The 21,560-nt window shown below is 40.3% G+C and overlaps 1 protein-coding gene across 1 annotated transcript; it reads right to left on the bottom strand.

Moving 5' to 3' along the window:
- Nucleotides 1–22: 22 nt before the first annotated feature.
- Nucleotides 23–21,557, bottom strand: LOC138205840 (periphilin-1-like). Its single transcript, XM_069162144.1, has 10 exons — nt 20,627–21,557; nt 20,044–20,109; nt 17,161–17,234; nt 16,643–16,873; nt 16,288–16,349; nt 13,618–13,677; nt 12,288–12,454; nt 8,840–8,916; nt 7,984–8,118; nt 23–1,635 (listed from the first exon to the last, which is right to left on the bottom strand). Coding segments are annotated over exons 2-10 (1,002 nt in total). The 5' UTR covers nt 20,045–20,109; nt 20,627–21,557; the 3' UTR covers nt 23–1,440.
- Between the last annotated feature and the right edge of the window lie 3 nt (nt 21,558–21,560).

Consider the following 21,560-nt stretch of genomic DNA (forward strand, 5'->3'; position numbering starts at 1 on the left):
GCACAAACATATTCAGCGGGTGTACTGTAAAAGAACAGGACACATCATTTTATTCAAAGCCTCAGCTTTTATTTACAAAACTATGAATCTAAAAATGATATTCACAAACAGCTGAGTTTCAACTGAAAATAAAACCAAAATGCATAAACTATGGAATGCTTTTAGTCATTTCGTATAAAAAAAATAAAATAAAAAGCACGACTCTGGGAAAACACCATACCATTTTGGATCATTCGATACTGGTTGGAAAATATTTGTTTAACTTTGAGTCAGTTCTACTTGCAGCCAGCGCAGCAAGAAATGTAGCCGCTGGAGGCAACATTCACCACACATCACCAAAGACTGAATGAAAGGCAGCCCTTTCAATTTCACACATAATACTGTAGGTGTTTTGACTGTGACAGCATATTCATTTCATCAGTTATTTTAAGTTCGTAGTGTCGATACTTCCTTCTTCCTTTACCTGTGATCCTGTCTTGTTTATTAAGGTGCATTATTTGTAAATAAATCACTCTTATTTGACTAAAAATACAATTAAAAAACCAAAACTGTGCCTCCAGGATATCATGACTTGTAAATCAAAATAATTCATATGTATTCAACTAATCTTTGTGGGAGCTTGCAATGAAAAAAAAAAAAAAAAAAATCCTATGAATGATCTGCAGTAAAAAGTATTTAGTAGAAGCTCTGCTGAAGGCAGTAATCCTTTCCACACAAAAAAAAAACAACAACTTTGGTTTATCAATGAAAGTAAGTCCTCAATTACACTTCAACGTCATGATCAAAACAAGTCACATGCCGGTTGACCGGGAGAAAACGGCAAAACGGGAAGTGGGTTCGGGGTTCGTGTGAAATGTAGTCTTATTATAAGAACTAGGCTCCCAATCATCACACTTCCACTTTGTCATTTAAAGCACTATTTACAGAAAATGTATGTTTCCGATACAGCAGTCACGGACTGTTTTGTAAAACTACATCACCTTTAGGACTCAGGAACTTTTTTTGTAACTTTGAGTTCATGGTTCTTGAGTTCAAAAAGTTCAAAAAATTAAAAATAAAATATTTGCAGCTATGTCTGTGATTTCTGTTATCAGGGGAAGTGATTTCATGTGATTATTTCTTTGTTAGAAAGTAGTTTTTTTTGGTTTATTGCAATTTCTTCTCCTTGAGTTGCAATTTGAACCAATTCCAATAATTTCACCAAACAAACCCCCCCCCCCCAAAAAAAAAAAAAAAAAAACCCAAACAAAAATAAAGATCACATACAACTTTGCTAATTTCATTGCCATTATTGAGAGAACCCCCTTTATAAATCAAGCCTATTTGATCCTGGAGGGAGTGAAAAAAATCGAATGGTTAAATTCTTCAGTTCACTGGGACAATTTCCACTTAGTTCAAGTGTATAGTTCATAGTCACCACAGTGTTTTTCGACCTGTAGTTTATGCTGATTTGTCCGGCTGGTCTTCTGCCTTGTCCAGTTCCTTCACGAAGCTCTTAAGGGCATCTACGCAGCGCTCTTTCATCTCCAACAGATTCTTATCCAGTGGAGCTTGCAGCAGATTTTCCAAACTGGGCTCCTTGGCCACCAGCATATTCACCACGGTGCGAAATGTCTCACAGTCCTGCCTGTAATGCTGCACATGAAACAATCACATCAGGAATGCCAATATCCTTCATGATGCAATGAGTTACACAGTGTAGAGAAGCAAAGTCACGTTATAGATCATTCTGACGCCGAGGAACTCTGAATGTTTACAGGTCTTTACTGTGCATTTAGTTTAAAGGCTGAACATTGAAACTCTGTGGGCTCCATCTTACACACAGCGCGAGGCTGCGCTAAGTGCGACGCAGGCGTCTTTTCTAATTTAAGGCCGATGAAGTTGACATTTTCGCGTCCGGCACCCACATTGTTTATATACCAAATGTGTCCGCGGGCTCCGTTGGTCTTAAAATGAGGTCTGTCGCTAACGAATCCGCTGTGATCATAGCGATCCGCCGAGCTGCAAGTGTACCTGGTAACTACAGGGAGGGGGAGACGAAACGGAGTTATTTCATGTGACACGTAATGCATCTACAGTATGTGATTACTTAAGAGGCTAGTTTGTACAGCCCCTTTTAAACACATGCACAATACTTTGCGCTCAGATTATCCACCGCTAGAAAAAGTGGATTTAAAAACACCCTAAATGCACTTTAGGCTGCGCTTAGATTATTCAAATAGAGCCCTGTTTCTCTGTTATTCTGGGCCTCAATCACATTTCTGAAAATGGCAACATAATGATTTTTATGATTCACAATAAATAATGAAGGTTTTTCTTTTAAATTTGTTTTTCATAATAACTGCGTGTACCCTGAAGTAAATATTAGTGTACATGATTTGCAGGTGAAGTTAGAATATCCCACAATCATTATGTAAGTGAGGATATTGGTAACTTATGCACATGCAACAACAACAAAAAACAGTGTATTCGAGAAAATTAGTACCTTTATAATTTGATACACTTATCAGGCCACGGAGCAAATACGTTAACTGACCTCAGACGCAACAGAGCACCCTTTATTTGACAGCTGTTTGAATTCTACAGACCGACTCTTGCACCGACGCCTTGCTGTGAACTTAATGAACCCAGCTCTGCCAAATTGGTGTATTCCATGAAACAGGTGTGTGAATGTGTGTATGTGAGCCTATCCAAGAGCATGCCTGCCCATAACAAAAGGGACACGAGGTGTCAGAATATGTTAGTGGTGCTGTAGCATTCTTTCACACCACATTGCAACAAGCTCCCACATCCCTCTCAGATTTTACTGCCGACCCAAAACGGCTGTTAAGTTCTTTATTAGAGTCCCAGGTGCAAGCTCACAACCTCTTTATCACCTGGAGAGAAAAGGCTAAATGAACGGCCCTTCACTGGAGCCGCTCAGAGGTTTAGGGCCACGCCAGCCTGTCAAGGAGGAGTATGGGACATTAGAGTCCTCCAGGGTTGAGCCCCGGTCACCTCTCGCCTCAAGTAAGAGTCTCTGGGGCACACAGGATACTTTACTGTGACTTAAAACAGCCACTCTATAAGCAATGGATCAATAATTTAACATTGGATCTTGTCTACACACAAATAAGCATATATATATACATATGACCATAAAACACATTTTTACCTCAACATTTTTTAGTACCTTTTATACCTGAATGAACTGTTGATAATCATTTATCAGACAGACACTCTTGTCAATTTGACTCAAGTGTCTGGAGGCGTGACCTACTTTTTTCAAATGAATGACTCAATCAAACAGTAGCAGTGTCCTCAGAGGTACTATATCTGTGTCACGTTCAGGCCGTGTAGCCATTTTAGGAATGTGGGCTGTGTGGGTCTGAGTTGTAGAACAAAAATTAGTTTGACAGTATCTCATCTACTATTACCAGTCTGTTAAATGCAATAAAACACAGGCCATCAGCGCTTTGGTAACTTTGAAAAGATAAATGCTGCCTGTCAACTGAAATGAGTGTCCGTGCTCGAGCAGAATGTGAGGTTAGCCGATTAAATACGTTTTATTCCAGCTTTCTGTCAGTTATGGGGAAATTTAAACCCACAACTGCCGTTTCTTTGCCTAGATACATGTGATATAATGAGAGCCTGGGCTGACTCATGATCGAGTATCCATTAATCTGAACAGTGATCACATGATAATTTACAAATTCACTGTCACAAGACGTAACCTTCCCTTTCATTAAGGTTTTGAGCAGGAAAAAAAAGTGTCTTCAATATACTGTATGATTTACTTTAGTATTTGACAGTCAATACTGAGGGAGAACAGGAGGAAAATCCAAGTGCAAGTCGACAATATTTTTAAAAGCATAAAATTCACCGCAGTCAAAATCTGAGAGGGAGCTCAGCTGGGTGGGGCTTTAAACACACAGAAGAGGTCAAAGACACAAAAATAATATGACATTCAGTCTGGAACAATAAGGATGGAAACAGTTCACCACATGGGAACCATTTACTCTGTTTTCAAGCAAAAGAAAGGTCCCGTGTTTAAAAAGCAAACGTCCAAAAAAGACAGCTACTGAGAGGATCTGTTGAAAAGAACAAAAAAAAAAAAATCCCAGGTGCACAACTGTGTGTGTGTGTGTTAGACTGTGAGCAGAGTAGGCTGAACAGGGTTATATGAAATGGTAAAATTACACACAAAGCTTGGCTATGCTCTACTTGATAATTACAATGACGTTAAAAAACAGCGATGCCTCAAGCCTCTTTAGTTCTCCTTTTTATTTCATTCCTCTCTCTCCTCCTGCTAATCTGCAGCTGAACCAGCTACAGCATGTTCACATCGTTGATTAGTAGTTCATCCCTGCATCTCTAACCTATCTTCTGCACCGCAGCACGTGCATTTGCTCCAACTCCAAGGAAAATATACCAAATATTACCGGTAGTGAAAAAAAAAAAAAAAAAAAAAGACTATTACGGTGATACAGTTTATCGTCCATGTATCACAACATGTATCGTACATGCGCACACATGCAGGGGGGAAGGCCAGTCAAGACAACCCTGACAGAAATATCCCAGACTGTGGGAGATGTTTGGGCTCCGGCAGACGCTTTAATGTCTGCAGATCATGTCAAGCGAATTTGCGGCCCCCACATAATGATAGTCTTCAGCGCGACCACAAGGAAGCGAGAGACTCACGACACGTGTGGCCGGCTAAGCTCAGGGTCAACTTCATTCAACTATTGTAGTTCTCCTTCTCCCTGCAGCGTGAGCTGCTCCTTCTCAGGCTATTCTGCATATTTACTTGTAAATAGTCTTAATTGAAGACACCACAGATTGCAGGTGATTTCCACGCCACCGTCTCTGAAAGAGCAGGGCTCTCCTTTCTGAAACAGTTTCACAAAGTAAACATTGTTAAGAAAAAAAAAAACAACAACTTGGAAGGTTGGAAGACGTGAGAGGAAACGCTGGCTTAAATGAGACACCGACATATGGTGCATGTCTCACAAATCCCCACTAATCAGTTTGGGGTTGCTTATGTTTGCCATCTTTCGAAACAAAACCTTCCTAAGCTTTTCCCAGGCTGCCGCCTTTGTTGGCAGTGATTACATTTTCACTTCATTATATCCCCTATACACAGTTTTAAACACTTCAGAATTGGCTGAGAGAAAGTGTCCTTGCAATGAACTATGAACTCAAAAACACAGTTCCCACAATGGTACTGAAGTACACACCACTGTGAGCTATCATGTGCTACACGGAAACTTGTGCGAGATGAACAGCATCACTATAAATGTATTACAGTACTGAGTAATTGTGGAGTGACTTAATACGTCTGTTTGGTAAAAAACTGCTCCCATGTCACTTGAACAAACAGGAAGGGTGCTTTTGACCTGAGCGTGCTCTTTATGTTGTGAGAAAAGTTTGCAGGGAGGTTCTGCCTAAATTCCCTCCCTAGTGAGAGCAATGAGCTGATCTTTAAGCCTGATACTACGGGGGCCACACAGGACGGACCGGAGCCCCGAGAAAAACTGCAACACTAGGGGCCTTAAGGAGGGACCTGAAAGAAGTGGGCTTCTGCCCAAATCGGATGTTTGTGGAGGTCCAAATTGTGAACATACCGACAGGAGTGTGCGCTGCAATGCCGGGTGGGGGTTGGGAAGTTAAGGGTTTGAGTGAGATTATACATACGGCTCTCATGTGGACATTTAGTGAGGCTCTGTTCAAATGAGCGCTGATGCAGGCAGGGGTCCTGCATAATAAGGGAAGTAGAGTAATGACTTGAGGGCTGGTACACATTAGGGGATATTAAAAGAGCCATTTTAATCACTCAAGCTGCAAACCGGACCTCTCAATGGAGGGGCTAATAGTTGAAATGGATACGTTTCATTTGTGCTGATTAGGATGATGAATGGACTTCTCTGAAAATCACTCCCAGGCACTAAGCTCCATTGTGATATTTCAATATGGATATTTCCTAAGTTTCTATGATGTTTTTGTTATTTTACAGGCCATGATTTGTTCTGTGGTCAGACTCAAGAATTATAAATTGCTCCGCTGGCCATCTGTTGCATTAGAAAAAAGGAGAATAAGGTATTGTGATGAAGGTTTACAAAACACCGACATGCTGGTCATTATGCCGCTAATGAAATCTTGGAAGATGTTATGACAAGCAATGTCATAACCAGTGGAGACGTTAACGGCCAGTGAATTTGATTGAGGTTCTGGATTTCATTTATAACTCTGAAACACCTGCAGATAGTATATATTCCAACACGCTCTTGGCTGAAAAAACAATGAGCTATGTTGGTGTAACAAATCCATTCCTGACTGAATGAGCTCCATGCTAACAGGGATGTAGAAAGACTTTGCTGAAAACGCCCATTTTGGAAAAACAAAAAAAATGAAAAGTAGGATGGAGTCATTTCATTTTTGGACAAGCTCGTTTTAAACTAACTAGATTGGAGCAGTTCTTTCAAACCAGTTTAAAGAGTCTGCGATCCGGCTCTGCCCACTTATCTCCTCAGATTAGCAATCCACAACAGCGATGGATCAATGCGTGTTTAACTGCGCCCGCAGCAGATGTTACAGTACAGACATACAGGAGGTTTCTGCCTCTCACCACGTCTGTAGGAGCAGCTGGAAATGGCAGGGTAAAGCATGTGTGCGCTAATGCCAAGAGATGTACCACACTGTGTGTGGGCCGCCTGCATCCTGCAGGGCAATTCCTGCCCTGCTTTAACGGGAACAGATAAGTGGTACTGTAGTGCAAAGTGATGAAGGGGAGGGAAAAAAAAAAAAAAAAAAAAAAAAAGAGCAACTCCAAATAGCAGGCCACAAGACGCGTCACAACATCAGATGCTATGGACTTTTCTGCTGACTCATCCTCCTTTTCTTCAGCAAAAAATATTTCTTAATACGCCGTTTCTCAAATATTATGTGTAGCCTGCAAACATATATTTATGCAACTTTTACATCGACCCATCAACCGTCAGCCGCATCGTAAACCCACCTCGAGATTAGGGTAATATGTGGGATTCCCACAGAGTAGTGTAAACCCATTAGGAACCTTCGTTTTAAAAGCTACAGTGTACAAAAAACAATTTTATACAAACAAAACTGTTCGGTATGTTTGTTATTTATTACTGTCGGGCACGGCTTTACACATTCCCATACCTGTGCCAATGTCCTGTCTAATCATTTTGACCCAGGACGTCAAAGGTTGTTTGGGGTGGTATATAAGAGTCAATCATGGGTCAGCCTCATGTTAGAACACAAAGGCTAAACAAGATATAAGTTGCTTAAAGGTCCAATATTGTATAAATTCAGATTTCCATTTGTTTTTTCACTTTGAAAGGTCTATGTGCTACATAAAGACTGTGTCAAAATGCTCAGTCCACAAAGAAATGCACACAGCCCATGTTTAGCAACTGTGCCATTTGGACTTTTGCAAGGTTTGTGATGTCACAAAATCCTGTTTCCTGTCATATGCCCGCCCTAAGCACGACCAACTGTCCAACTTTTTCGGGGGAATAAAACACTGAGTGATCGGTGCATCGCAGAGCTAGCAAGCTACAAGACTGGAGGAAACCTGTGGTTCGTCTGGCCATGCGTCATTAAAAAAAGAGTGTCGGCCAATCAGAAGAGAGGGTCTTTGAAATCAATGTGCCTTAAGGACACACACAAAACAGCGTGCTCTTGGTAGAGCTACAAAGCTTGATCGTAAAACAGAAAGACTATCTCACCTTACTGCCAGACTTTCCAGTTTTTTTTTTAAAGGAAATAATAACGTAAGAAATGAATGGCTGGTTTAGAAAATTCAGCTTTATATCTATCTTATACATTTTACAGTATATTAAACACAGTGATACTAATGGCGGATGGTTCAGACCCAACAAAAGCAATGTAGACAGTCTAGGTTTGGTCAGATTATAGCATAAACAACAAAGAGTCATGAGAATTCACAGAAGTGAGGCAAATTCATGAAGCGAGTCTTAATACCTTCTCAATTTCCAGAGCCTTAGCCTTAATGGCCTCCAACCGGCGAGCCTTGAAGCCTTCCTCTGGTGTCAGCTTTGGCTCCATGCTGGCAGCCGCCACCTCCTCCGACTCCGCTACAGATGCTGAAGTTTTTTCCTGGCAGGCCAAAGGTTAAAGGGTAAGAGCTGAGGCCACCAGGTTTAGAAACGGGCTCTGATTTCAAAGTGGTTCAAATAGAGACAACTCTGCTCTCTTACAGGTGTTGAGTTTTTGTTTTCGTGTGTCTCATTATGCATGCCGCTTGTCAACAGCAAACACAAATGAGGTACCATACAGAGTTCAACGCTCTGATTACAGGATCGGGAAACCTAAATGTCTGAGTATTTTATTTATTATTCCTAAAGTAACATACGGATGGTTTTGCCTATTTGTGGCACAATGACTACAAATTGATATCCTGTATATTTCACTCTTACGCGTTAGTTACACAACCATTGCATAACAATACAGCTGCAAATACATGTTAATGAATTTAAAGACCTAAAGGCAATTATTGCAATTATGAAAAATTATGCTTGTTTTATTTTTATTCTAAATTACTATTTATATTATGTATTATTATCCTGATCTAAGTGCTTATTTTAGGATTGACCAGGTTAGAGGTGTGTCATCAATAATTATACAAAAATGTAAATAACATTTCCTTGTTCAGCTTCCATATCAAACCACAAGAAAGAGTAGACCATATTAGACATGAACAGTGTGCAGCATTATGCAGCATTTTCCAATTGTCTTTTTTGGGAGTGCTACGGCATTATATTTTACTCACTGCAACACATTTCTTGAGTTTAGATTGCCCTAAAATTCTGTTTTTTACCTTTGAGGATCCTGAACTGTGAGGAGAACCCTCCACAGAGCTGCTGGGAGTGTGACTCGTCACCACACTGGGCTTATCTGTGGAGGAAGTATGAAAGTACAGTAAGGAAATAAAAACACAATTATCCGCAGATAATTAAAGAAAATGAAAAGTTCTGACTGAGGTTAGACAACGACAAAAAGAGGGTGATTCAAACAATACATAAGGGCCACCATGACATTCTTTTATTTAATTTTCCTTTATTAAAATAACCCCTGTGAGAACATCCTGGTAGGTTGTGGTCTGGGACGCATGCCACATTATATGCAGCATCTCTGGTTCAAATCTGGATCTTGGTTGTAGTTTAATCACCTCTTTCCACACATGTTCCTTAACTCTATGCAAAATGTCATAAAATAATATTTTTCAAAGATGCCCTGGAGTAACAATTTCTTCCTTCTGTGAGGCACTAAACAGTCATTCACTTATCACTGAGAACAGTCGTGAGGCCGCAGCGTTATGAGGCAGCTGAATAGCATAAATCTGTTTTTTTAATACTCCCTTGTTGGAGCCTCCCACACAACAGTGGTCGTGGAGTTCAGCTGTGCCTAAATTGAAATATTGTCCTCTGTTGGCTCCAGTGTGTCTAGAAAAAAAACAAATAGGGCGAAGTTGTTTGTTTTCAGTGAGGAAATCTCTCATAGTGATGATCCAAGGTAAAACTTAATTTGAGTCCCTCAGCAGGACCACGGCGTCCCCAGACTAGACAGGCTGGATCCTCAGATGCTGTGGTTAAGAGAATTGAGACTTACAACAGTTTAAAGGCTGGGTGCTTAAAACAAACTAGTTAACATGACATGTCACTGAACCACTTAAGCAAAGGCTGCTGTAGCTGATATACTGTAGCTGTTCCTTCAAAGCTGGAGTTGGGGCAAACAGCCGGCCATCATCCACAGAGGTTTGATTTAATAATGTGATGAAGTAGTTGTGTACAGATCAGGCGCCAACCAACAGTGACATCACCCACTGGTTTGTGAATCTCCATTATGAAGCTTTGAGTTTGACTTTTCGTCCGTCCACCATCTTGTTAGTTCGGAGCAGTTTGGAGCCAGAAGTGAGCATATTTGGACGAGTTGGAGAGGAGCAAGAGGTGGATTTGATTTGATCTGATTGGGAACCCAAAGGCATTACTCCCCACCCGCCTATAGGAGAAACCTTACTGCACCACAGGCCTGTCAATCAAAGAGACACGCCCCCCTAAAATATGTTTTTTATTTACGCCTAATATTTAATTCACGATGAGATTATTTTCAGACTGACCACCCAAAAACTGATAAGAAGGAGGGAATTTAGCTCATGATTTATGAAAAAAAAAATGTATGGACTTGAATGAGAGTCTATGGAGCCAAAGCCTGCTAAGAGCCAACCCCTATTGGCCCTCGTGGTATTACAGTTGATGGCACTTTCGCACTGGCCTCATTTTTCAAACCAAGTAAAAATGTCCACTTTTTTTTTTTTTTACAGAGTCTATGGACCAGATTAGTTCTCACCTCTAGACTCCGAGCCAACTGCTGCATTAAACTGGTTTCCTTCTCAGATGATTAATTTTAGAAAAGTTTGGTTTTGACACTGTTTAATGATCCAGTGAGCATTTTGTTTTAAATCACACAGACCGCTTTATTGTCTGGAGCATGAAATTGCACGGAGGTGATTCTGTCATCCTCTGGGGAAAAGTCCATCACAGCAGAACTCAGCTGGGAGCTGGTAATTCTCCCCACGTCACGTAGATGAGAAACTTGGTTTCTGTAATTGTGTTAGGGTATTACAGAGATTTGATTTCCGAGCTAGATTTATCCTAACTAACCCTATCCAACCTGTCTCCCAAAAGCTACCATAAACAGGCTCCAGCAAGCGGCTGTGTGCTACACTTGTTAACTTAACATGTATTTGAAAAGCCAATCAGTAAATATTCATCCTTAAATTAATGTTAAACAGAAAAAAGTTGCTTCTGAGAAAACATATATCTCACCTGTAACATTGTTAATTGCCAATATGAGTCATCACTGACAAGTTATTGTAAAAACACATTGAGAACACTCTGTGTGCCTGACAAAGCCTGATATATATACCCCATCATCAAACCCCCCTTTTTGAAGACTTTGGTTTGCTGCCCTGATTAGTATCCCAGATGGGAGTGGAGTTGGGAGGTACAACTGTTTTCTCACTGCTTTATTGCTTTTTCAAAGGGAGGTACAACACTGAGCCAAGCTTTCAACACATTAATATGTTTATGCATCTTAGAAGTCAAAGGCCTGAAGAAATTACTGTCCACACTTCTTTCCTCAAATCAAGAAGATTGCTTATGTCAGATCACTTTAAAACAAGCTATTGTAAAAGTCAGTCTATACAGTACATTAGTTTAGATTTGCTAATTAAAGTTCTGAAGGCCGCAAAAGTCCCAAAAGACATTATGTGAGACGGCAAACCCAATGTGACTTTGAAGACGTCGTTATCTGGCATCTTAACTACTTTCTCACTGAAGAGAAGTTCAGGATCTGAATCCAAAGCCAAACCACCCCAATAAACCGAGGGTATCCTTTTTTCCCAGCCTCTAAAAGTGTGAGTAGTGTTAGAGTAATTAACATCCTAACATGTTTTAGCACACCCTGAACTCTCACATTACACGGCACTTCAGAAAACAGATGCTTCACCTGGAAAGACTTTATTCCTTTAGACATCTTAATCATACATATCTGTTTGTGAAATGGGAAAGCGATTTCTATTATTGTCATTACAAAGGAACTTAGATAAGGGTAAATTCTCAATTCTCCCAAATCACTTTTTATTAACTTTTTCTCTAGCATTTCTTACATGCCGTGGCCAGTCACAGGGTGTCAGGTAGTTCAGAGCGGTGCTTTGTTATTAGATGTCATACTATGAAATTGGAATTAAATGCCACACAATGCAGCAATTACAACAACAGACAGTCTTCTCTCTCTTGTCACTTCGACATGACACCAGTTTCATACTATCCACTTGGGGCACCAGGTCAGACGGTCAAGTCCATTACTGCTACATCTGTACAACAGATTTAAAATCAAAGGTGGAAAACAAGAGCAAGAGGAAAGCGCACGATGGATTTAGAAATGGAGACGAGTTTGACTTTTCCGCTTCCTCTCGCACTGTTTTCAGGCTAAAAAACATCATCAGAATAAGAACCCACCATCTGCCATATGAATTAAGGTGGTGTTGCATTAACTGTACTTGGACTGACTGTTGCTGCATACTGGCTCAGATATGGTGAAGCACACAGAACATATTCTACAAACTATTAAATAACCATTATCAGCTTGTGTGGGGAAACCTGCTTTTAGTCCTCTCAGCTGATCATAATGTGATTTTGTAAGTGAAGTTTCTTCAAATCCATTAACCTGAGCTATTTGACATCCACAGACGAGTTAATACTTACGCTTCTGTTGTGGCTGCTGGTAGGTGTAGCCTTTGTCCCTGTCGGGAGAGAAGTTCCTATTGTTTGGGTTTGATCCAGAGCGGACCGTTGGCTGGGCCTCCCTCCTTCCAGGAGAAGAGCGGTCCCGTTTGGTTGCTCCAGGCTGAGCGGTCCTGTCACGGTCCTCTCTGTGGAAATAATGATAAGCAGTAATCAAGAATTTTGGAAGTCAACTGAATTCTCCCAAAGTTTGCAATTCAAAAACCTTCTGCAAAGCAAAATGATGTGGTGAATAGTGGTGGCAAAACAAAAACGTTTAAATATGTATTTATCCGTTGGTGTCTTTACACGGCAGCTGGAGGCAGGAACACATTTTTTAAAGTGTGCTTTACAATGGACATCGTACTGGCCTTGGGGATCTACAGTGCAATGACGTCTTAAAAACGGTACACCTGCTGATTAGCATTAAATCTGCTGTCTTTTTTGTGGCTGAGTTATTTTGCTTCAGTTGAGTAGGAGCCTCAGCTTTCATGCCTTTTTAGACTTTGATGGGGCGGCTGTGGCTCAGAAGGTGGAGCGGGTTGACACTGAACCCAAATTGCTCCCGATGGCAGGCGAGCACCTCGCACGGCAGCTTTGCCGCCACTGGTGTGGGTGTGTGAGTGGGTGAATGGGAGCTAAGACCATTTACTATTTACTGCCTTAATGAGCGAGATGAGACCAGATGATCCTTTGTGACAAGTTGTTTAAAAAATGGTGTCCTATTATAAAAAGACACACTGGTAACCACCTTCTTTCAAAATAGTTTAAGAATGGTAAGTCACCTGTGCGTTTGAATGTCACTCAATACAAAAGCCTCTGTTCAATGTTCTTATAGATTGAGTGTGATTTGAAAACCCCACTTCTTAAAGGACCTGTGTGTAGAAGTCAGTCCTGGCAGAAATTGAATGTCATATTCCTAATTATGTTTTTATTAGTGTATAATCACCAGACACTACGAATCGTTTTGTTTTTGTAACCTTAGAAGGAGCCCTTCATATATTGGGAGCCTGTCTTATTCTACTGAGCCCGGTATGTTTTGACAGCAGTCCAGATGGGACAAAACAGAAACTGAGAGTTTCACAACCACTGTACATTCTGCTACACACTTGGAAGCTGAATGTGAAGCGAGGGGTGTTCAGTTTATTGCAACTTGCAAGCTCAACACTAAATGTGACAAAATCTTACAGACTGCTCCTTTAAAATCAAAAATTAGACAACAGATTTTAAGACCTGCCTGCTCACAGAGTTAGGTTTTGAAATGTATACTAGATGGATGTGAGGGCACTTGACTTTTCTGTCCTGCACCGACCTTTGAGGATGACCTAACGCGCCACCTCTGTTGCGGAAATTTGGAGCTCTGCCACTGTTCCTGAAAAACAGGGAAAAAAAACAAAAAACAGACTCAAATTAAGCAGTCCAGGCAAAACATGAGAAATAAATTAATAAGAGCACATTCAAAATGCATTATATTAATGGTTTAGGAAGAAAAAGCGATGGATATTCATCAGTGAATGCCTTCCGATTGATAATGGAAACAGAATAAATAAAAGAGGACATGAATTTAGACTCAGCGGAGTCACTGTGGCACACTGATCAATTTGTGGAATAGAGGCAATCTTCCTCTTTGGCACAAGCAACGGTTGGCTAACAGATGGAGCAATTTTGGTCTTCCTCACTCTGATCTATGTTCAGTTGAATGCGGGGCTATGATCAAGCCCAAATACGGCACTGACGTGAAAAAGCAATACCACCAAATGTGTTATTTATCCGTGTAATGTCATTTCTGAGCGTGTGTGTAAAATGTGATAGCCCTAGCATGACTACTTTATCTTCATTGTTCGTTTCACCTTGTTTTGAGGATTTTTCAAACTCAAAGCTTGTGTCCAAACAACATCCTTCAGGTCCGGAGGTAAAAACAAGCCAAAGGCACCTGGCTGTCATGACCTCTTCCTGAACTCAAGCCACATCTCAAACAGAAAGCAGGTCTAACAAGGCCTCAAACTTTTACGACTCCAGGCCTGTTTGAAGTAGCAAGGACTCAGCCTGCTGTTTGCAAAACACTCAATTTCCATTCATGGAGTACAAAACTAACTTCAGAAGGCTATATAAAAAAATATATATATATAAAAAAAAAAAAAAAAAAAAAAAAAAAAAGTTGTGTACTTTATTTAGAGCAAATGAAGAAACCCAGAGAGACTGTATGAAGCATTTATCAGACAGGCATCCACACAAAAATGACAAGAGTTGTGTTTTATTGCAGGGGAATATTCTTGATCTTAATAGTCAATATACTAAGAAATTTATAGTTGGATGAGTCACAAAGCCTAAAAATGAGCACCAATAGGTTTTTATTCCATTTGTTTTCTTTGATAACTGCAAAAAGCAAACTGTTCATTCGTAGTGACTAAGATACACCTTTCTCTCCATGAGCACGAGCCCTGTTCGGGCTAACAGAGGCTGCAGTACCTACAGTTTCTGTCTTGTGCTAGAGTTGACAGAGTCGTTCTATATTTGGTCCCTTGTCATAATGGCCACTGTAGAACCTTCTGGAAGACAGAATCCGACTTCCTGCCACGTGGTTTGGGCAACAGGATGGAGAGAAATCAGCTTCCTGCTGACAGCAGAAGCTGAAGCACAAACCTTCCTTAAACTAAAACGCTGCATTTATACCTTTCTGATGAGGAGTATCATTACACGGGTGTCATTAAAGAATATGATGCCCATGCTGCCTCCAACGAGACTTCAAATGACACCAAAATGTGTCTGAAGTTAATATGAAGCTTTGGTAGTTAACCAAGTTAGCCATATTAAATCTTTAAAATGTACAGTCATTCAGTACAGAATGCCTTCTTTGTCTTTTCTAGTGTGAGACACCAGTACAATTAAAAGGGAATCTGCTACTTAAAAGACTGTAACTTTGGATCTGATTAACTGAGACTGAGTATCATATGGACTTCAGGTTTAATTTTAGAATTTATTTTTACACGGAAGTAAAAATTGGATTTTGTCTCCAATCACTTGATACTGGAAACATGTCAGGAAGAGATCTTTAATGGCCAGTATAAACAGGAATATATCTTTTATGGTATGCACATCTTCACATACTATGAATAATTTGATCGACATGTGTGCACCTCACTTGATATGGAGCATTATCAGTGTGGATAGATTTTAGGGTAATTTGTACCTTGAAATTATCCAATAAAAGTTTTAATTGAATTCAGAAAATACTTAAAAAAAAATAATAATAAAAAAGAGAGGCTAAAAACATATGCTGCTCTGAGTATCTGAGATGTGTGTGTTTGACAGAAAAGGAGTGGTCCAGCTGTTTTTCCTTTCAGGGTGGGGTAAGAGTGTGTGTGTGTTGTGTGTGTGTGTGTGTGTGTGTGTGTGTGTGTGTGTGTGTGTGTGTGTGTGTGTGTGTGTGTAGAGGGGTGGGGTGGGGGGGTGTTTGGCTGAGTCAGTAGACACTAGTGCCCTTTGTCCCCCTCTTTAGCCTGGTATGGCTCCTGGAGAGGGAGGCCTGGGCTCCTAAACTGGTGGCATGTCGAAGTGACAGGAGAAAGAAGACTGTCTGTTGTTGTAATTGCTGCTTTGTGTGTCATTTAATTTCAATTATTAATGTCAATCAATTCTTGAAATATGCTTTAAAAGCAACACTTTTCTGCCTCAGCATTTGCCATGACAATATGTTTTAATATTATAGTATTTACTCTTGGGTAAAGAATTAAAAAGAAATGTCAACAGATTTTACATATGAGAGCTTGAGCTGAAATATATCATTTCACAATGATATTAAAAGCCACGCACAAGTCATCAAATCTCCATTAAGCTGATTTTCTTCACTTTTGAAAAGACAGAACTCTGCCGACATCTAGTGTCAACTTGATGCATCACACAGAGAATTGATTGAAGTGACTGAAAATCTGACATAATGAGGATGAAAAAGGCAAAAAGAATCAATATATTTTTTTTTTACCTTGATCCTAACTGATGCCTCAGATCATCTCTGCCGTAATACTGTTGGGGGTATAGGCCCTCCTGAAAACAAAAGCACAATTCAAATAACCTTAACTGGACAATAATACAAATGTGACATTCTACTATTGTTCATGACATTGTTGGGATCTGCAATCTGCCCACAAACACCTTAATAAATGAATGCAACTTGCCATGCAGTTGTTAACTTTTCTCACACACACACACAGGTTGGAGTCATACACCGTGGTATGCCATTCAGTTATATCTCTGTGATCAGCCAAAAATAATCAAACCTGTAACCTAAAACTGATTTTAGCGCATCGATCCAAGCATGCGTACCAAGCTTGCCTTACATTTCGTGGGGGCGAAGAATTTCTGCGAAAGCCTCCAAAGTTGGGGTTTTCCTCAAAGTATCGACGATCGCTGGGTGGATGATTGCCATCACCGTGACAACCTCTTGCATCCTGGTATTGTCGAGGACCTCCGTACCACTGGTCCTCATTATATCCTCTGTCATAGTCCAACCCAGGACGTGGCATAGGACTCCTCTTTTCAACAATATTGACGACTCGATGAACTGTCACCTTAATTGACAAAATATCATATTTGACATGTCAGTGCTTTTGCCTGAGCAAAAACCTGAGTACAGAGTAACTTACATACTAGATAACAGGATGACCTCAGTGTGATGAGAATTGGATACAACATTAATATGTATATGGTGACTTACAAAAGATTGCATTACAGCAATAGAAGACAATAACTGAATCTGAAACAAAGATTAAAAACAAAAAACAGTTCTTCTCACTAATTATCATAGCTTAGTCAAACTAATAAACTATTTTGGCCATGCAAAGCCATCTCCCCTTACCTCTCTTCCATCCATTGGAAAGAAGCGGTCCTCATATGCCTCTCTAATTGATTTTCGACTATGTCGGAAGGCCACTACAAAAGCACGAAAGAAAAAAAAGTTAGTTTGTTTGTGTGCTGATCAGATTTCATTGTAAATCGAGTAAGTAAGTAAATAAGTAAGTTTATCTAATATAGCACCTTTCACAGGCAAAGTCACAAAGTGCTTCACAGCAGAAATAATAGCAGAATACAACAATATTAAAAGCAACCTACAATCACAGTACACAACAACGGACCACTGAAATAAAAAGCACTAGATATCAAGAGGTGAGACAAAGGCCAATCTGAAAAGATATGTCTTCAGACGTCTTTTGAAGGCGTCTACTGACACTGCCAAACGTAGGTCGGGGGGAAGAGCGTTCCACAGAGTTGGAGCAACCGTTTCAAAAGCACGATCACCTTTAGTTTTCAAACGGGTGCTTGGGAAAGCCAGTAAGCTCTGATCAGAAGACCTAAGTGACCTACTGGCGGTATAATGTTGGAGCAGGTCAATTATATATTCCAGGGCCTGACCATGGAGGGCTTTATAAGTAACAACAAGGATTTTGAACTGGATCTTGAACCTGATGGGCAGCCAGTGAAGAGAGAATAAAATGGGGGTGATGTGAGTCATTTTACTTGACCTGGTTAAGAGCCTCGCAGCAACATTTTGGACCAGCTGTAGACGGTCCAGAGATGACTTGCTGACGCAGGTGAAAAGGGAGTTACAATAGTCCAGTCGGGATGATATGAAGGCGTGAATGATCATTTCCAGTTCCGGTTTTAAAACAAGAGATTGTAGTTTGGCAATGTTTCTGAGGTGAAAGAAGCATGTACGGGTGAGTGATTTGACATGCGGCTGAAAAGACATAGATTGGTCAAAAATAACACTAAGGTTTCTAAGGTTGGACTGAATGGCTGAGGAAAGAGATCCAATACACTGAGACACCTTAGTGGCTACGCTGTCTGAAGCTAAGATCAGGACCTCGTTCTTGTCTGCATTAAGCTGTGGGAAGTTGTCAGCCATCCACTCCTTAATGTCAGCCAGACATTTGTGCAATTGGTCAAGTTTGTCAGTCTCGTCAGGTCTAAAGGACATGTATAGTTGTATGTCTCGGTGTAATGGTGATCTATGGAGTAACATTTTAGCATTTTTCATTCACAATTGGTTAAGAAGTGACAAGAAATGGGTGTAAATAAATGATATCAATAACATAAATACAATATTTTTAGCTAGACCACAACAGCAGGGCCAGAACTAAACAGCAAATGTCAGTTAATGAGTGAGTGATATAGTTACACCGTTGGTTGGCCAAATGCTGGGACTTCCATTTCAAATTAAAAGCCATCTACCGTTTCACACACGATGCAGCCACATACTAAGTTTTGACCCAGAAGTGCGTCTCTTAGAGGGAGATTGGGGTTCCAAAAGGCAGGGGAAACACTGCACTTCAACTTCAGTTAATCTTTTTCTTCTGTTTCACATGTTTCAAAATATTTTGGCCACACATGAGTTGAGGACATTGTAGTAACCAAGTTGGGAATAGGTTAGGTTAGGTTAGGTTAGGTTAGGTAGTTACTTTATTCATCCCCGAGGGGACATTTTTTTCACTACAGCAGCATACAGAAGCAATAAGATAATAATAGAATAATAGAAAAGCAATAAAATAGCAGTAAATAGCAGTAAAAAATATAAAATGCACAGTATATACAGTACAGTATATAGCTATATATATATTATATACAAACAACCAAGAAACACAATCAACAGTGTTATTGTTATGTGATGGATTTTGCCAGAGGTGAGTTATTGTACAGTCTTATCGCGGTCGGCAGGAATGATCTCCTGTATCTATATATAGATATAGATAGAGATAGAGATATAGAATAGAGGCTTCTCTACCCATAGCCTGGGTTACACTATCGACCTTTAAACTGCATCAGTCTCTGCACGCACATTGATCATATGCAGCACCAGCCACCACCACAAGTAAATTATCAACCTGTTGGAAACACTTCTAGGTCACCAGCTAAGGCAAAAAAAAAAAAAGTTTTAAAAAGCCAGACGGCCAGTATATCATCTGGGGTTGATTCTAGGTTTCCGGCATCCTCTCCAACTTGGTGAAGTCTGACAAGTAGAAGTTCAGATCCACATTCTTAAAAGCTTTCCGCATGACACGTCTACAATTTCTCATGGTTCCTTTGAAACTGGGGAGACAAAGATAGGCACGGCTCTGTTGGCAAGCTGAAGGCACCCTTCATAGGACCACTGGAGTGTTGATGAAGGATGAGAGCCAGCGGCTGCTGGCTGAAAAACTCTCCAACTCTCAAGTAGCAAGACGTTTTCTACTTCAATCACATTCATTGCCAATAGCCATGATTTATCTCTTATCAGTAAGACTTCTGTAAATAGCTAGTCATATCATGTGTTTGGATTTTATCACCAAGGTGAGGCTTCCAGCTCCACAGCTCGAGTGATTCTCATTGGATGTTTTTTAAGACCTGTAGCCACAACAGGACTTCTGAGATTTGGCCTGGCCTTGAAAGGCCCACAGGTCTAATCAGTGGGAAAATCTTCTCTATCACCAAACTGGAAGAAGTAATAAATGGGGAATAGTCTGCTCTGCAGAGACAGAAAGAGTTCAATCCATCCTTGCCAAAATGGTCATTCTAATTGTCACATCAGGTAATGTGCAACAGGCAAAGTACTACAATGTTGTATCGGCTCGTACTAAATGAAAATGTCATCATGCTGAAGAAAGTGGAACAGCCAATCAGTCCAGTTATATGTTGAGATCGCTCACAAGAACACCGATAACACGCATGGATGCAAAAACGTGCAAAATGCAGTGTTTTCACTTACTGTTGAAGGGATGGCGTCGGTTCCCTGTCTGTTATGCTGAAGATGTCTCAGTCGGTAATGACAAACCTGTAAAAAAAAAAAAAGGACAATATTAAAGCCTTGTTTATCTGACTCGGTGTGGACACTTTGCCCATCATCAGTCAAGCCGGAGACCCACTCTGACCTCGGTTCAAAAGCATTTCCATACTAACTTCTTACCATTAAAACATCTCTTCGGGCTCGGTTTAGTTTTTGATGGTGCAACAAAACAAATAATTAAGTTATTCTTCATAGAGTGTATATTATACCCCTAGTTAAGGGGTCCTAAACACCTAACTCTCAAGAGTAATGTCTTTATAAAGTTCTCCAGGGGACCACCGTGCGTGTCCACATTTTGACTCTACACATCCAGAGTATCTAAGTATCTGAGGAGCGATGCAAACAGTCCGCATGAGTGACAATAACAGGAGCTGACAACGTGAACACGTGGTTCTGCTGTATGTCGTTGTTGTTGTTGTTGTTGTTGTGTTCGGACGAAGAAGCTTTATAATCATTGTTGTTACCAAACCTGGCTAGTTAGCGCACGAGAAAACCCCAAACTCACCAAATAATGAATTCAACACTCTTCGACACAAAGTGCACATGCCATGATTCTCCTATCGCCAAAGGACACGTACACGTAACCCCGAGTTACACAGCAATCCAGACTTTTCTCTTCATGTCCATGAGGAAAACCAACCTAGTAAACACGGTACAAACTACACCTCTTCATTTCCTGCATACTCTTCTTCTTCGGCTGCTTCTTCTTCTTCTTTTTCTTTTTTGGAGATGACTGTTGGCAGTTGGATGACTCACTTCAAAGTGTATTACCGCCACCTATTGGACTGGAGTGTTGCGCAAAGATAGAAAAAAACGGGCAAAAAAAAACAACTACATTTTATTTATCAGACCAGTTTCATCAACAAATTAGAAAATTCGTATATACTTTCCAATGCATGTTATCTACAGTGGCCCCTTAGATAAGATAGATAAGATTGTTCCTTTTTTTATTGTTTATGGCAGTCTAATAAAACACGATGAACTGATTCCAGCGTGAATTTACTGAATCCTTTTCACCACATTAACAGGGCTTACAAATTAAATCATCAAATCAACATCTTAAGCGTGACAGAAGTAGCTTTTAAAATATATTTACACTCGTAAATTGACCTTAAAAATGTTGTTCTGTATAGAATTATTCAAACAAAACCGAAATAATGCAAAATCGCTCTAGTTTGCCTTTTTCTGCACCACATTAAACACAGTTGGTCAGTTGTGCAATTTCTCCCCCGGTATTTGTCGCAGTAAATCTTTTTAAAATCCCTATCTATATACCTTTTTACTCGCCTATTCCCTCACTGAAACTTTGCCTGCGTGAAGTTTACAACGCTGCGAAACGTACAAAAAGCGCCTTGTTGTCAAACGTGGAGCTGTTGTGATTACACTCAAGGCGATTGGACGAAGCCGCGTCACGTGACCGTCCGTCGACAGGAGTTTCC

The sequence above is a fragment of the Embiotoca jacksoni genome, unplaced genomic scaffold (genome assembly GCF_022577435.1).
Source record: "Embiotoca jacksoni isolate LCO1_2020_lvr unplaced genomic scaffold, fEmbJac1.0.p SCAF_3, whole genome shotgun sequence".
NCBI lineage: Eukaryota > Metazoa > Chordata > Actinopteri > Embiotocidae > Embiotoca > Embiotoca jacksoni.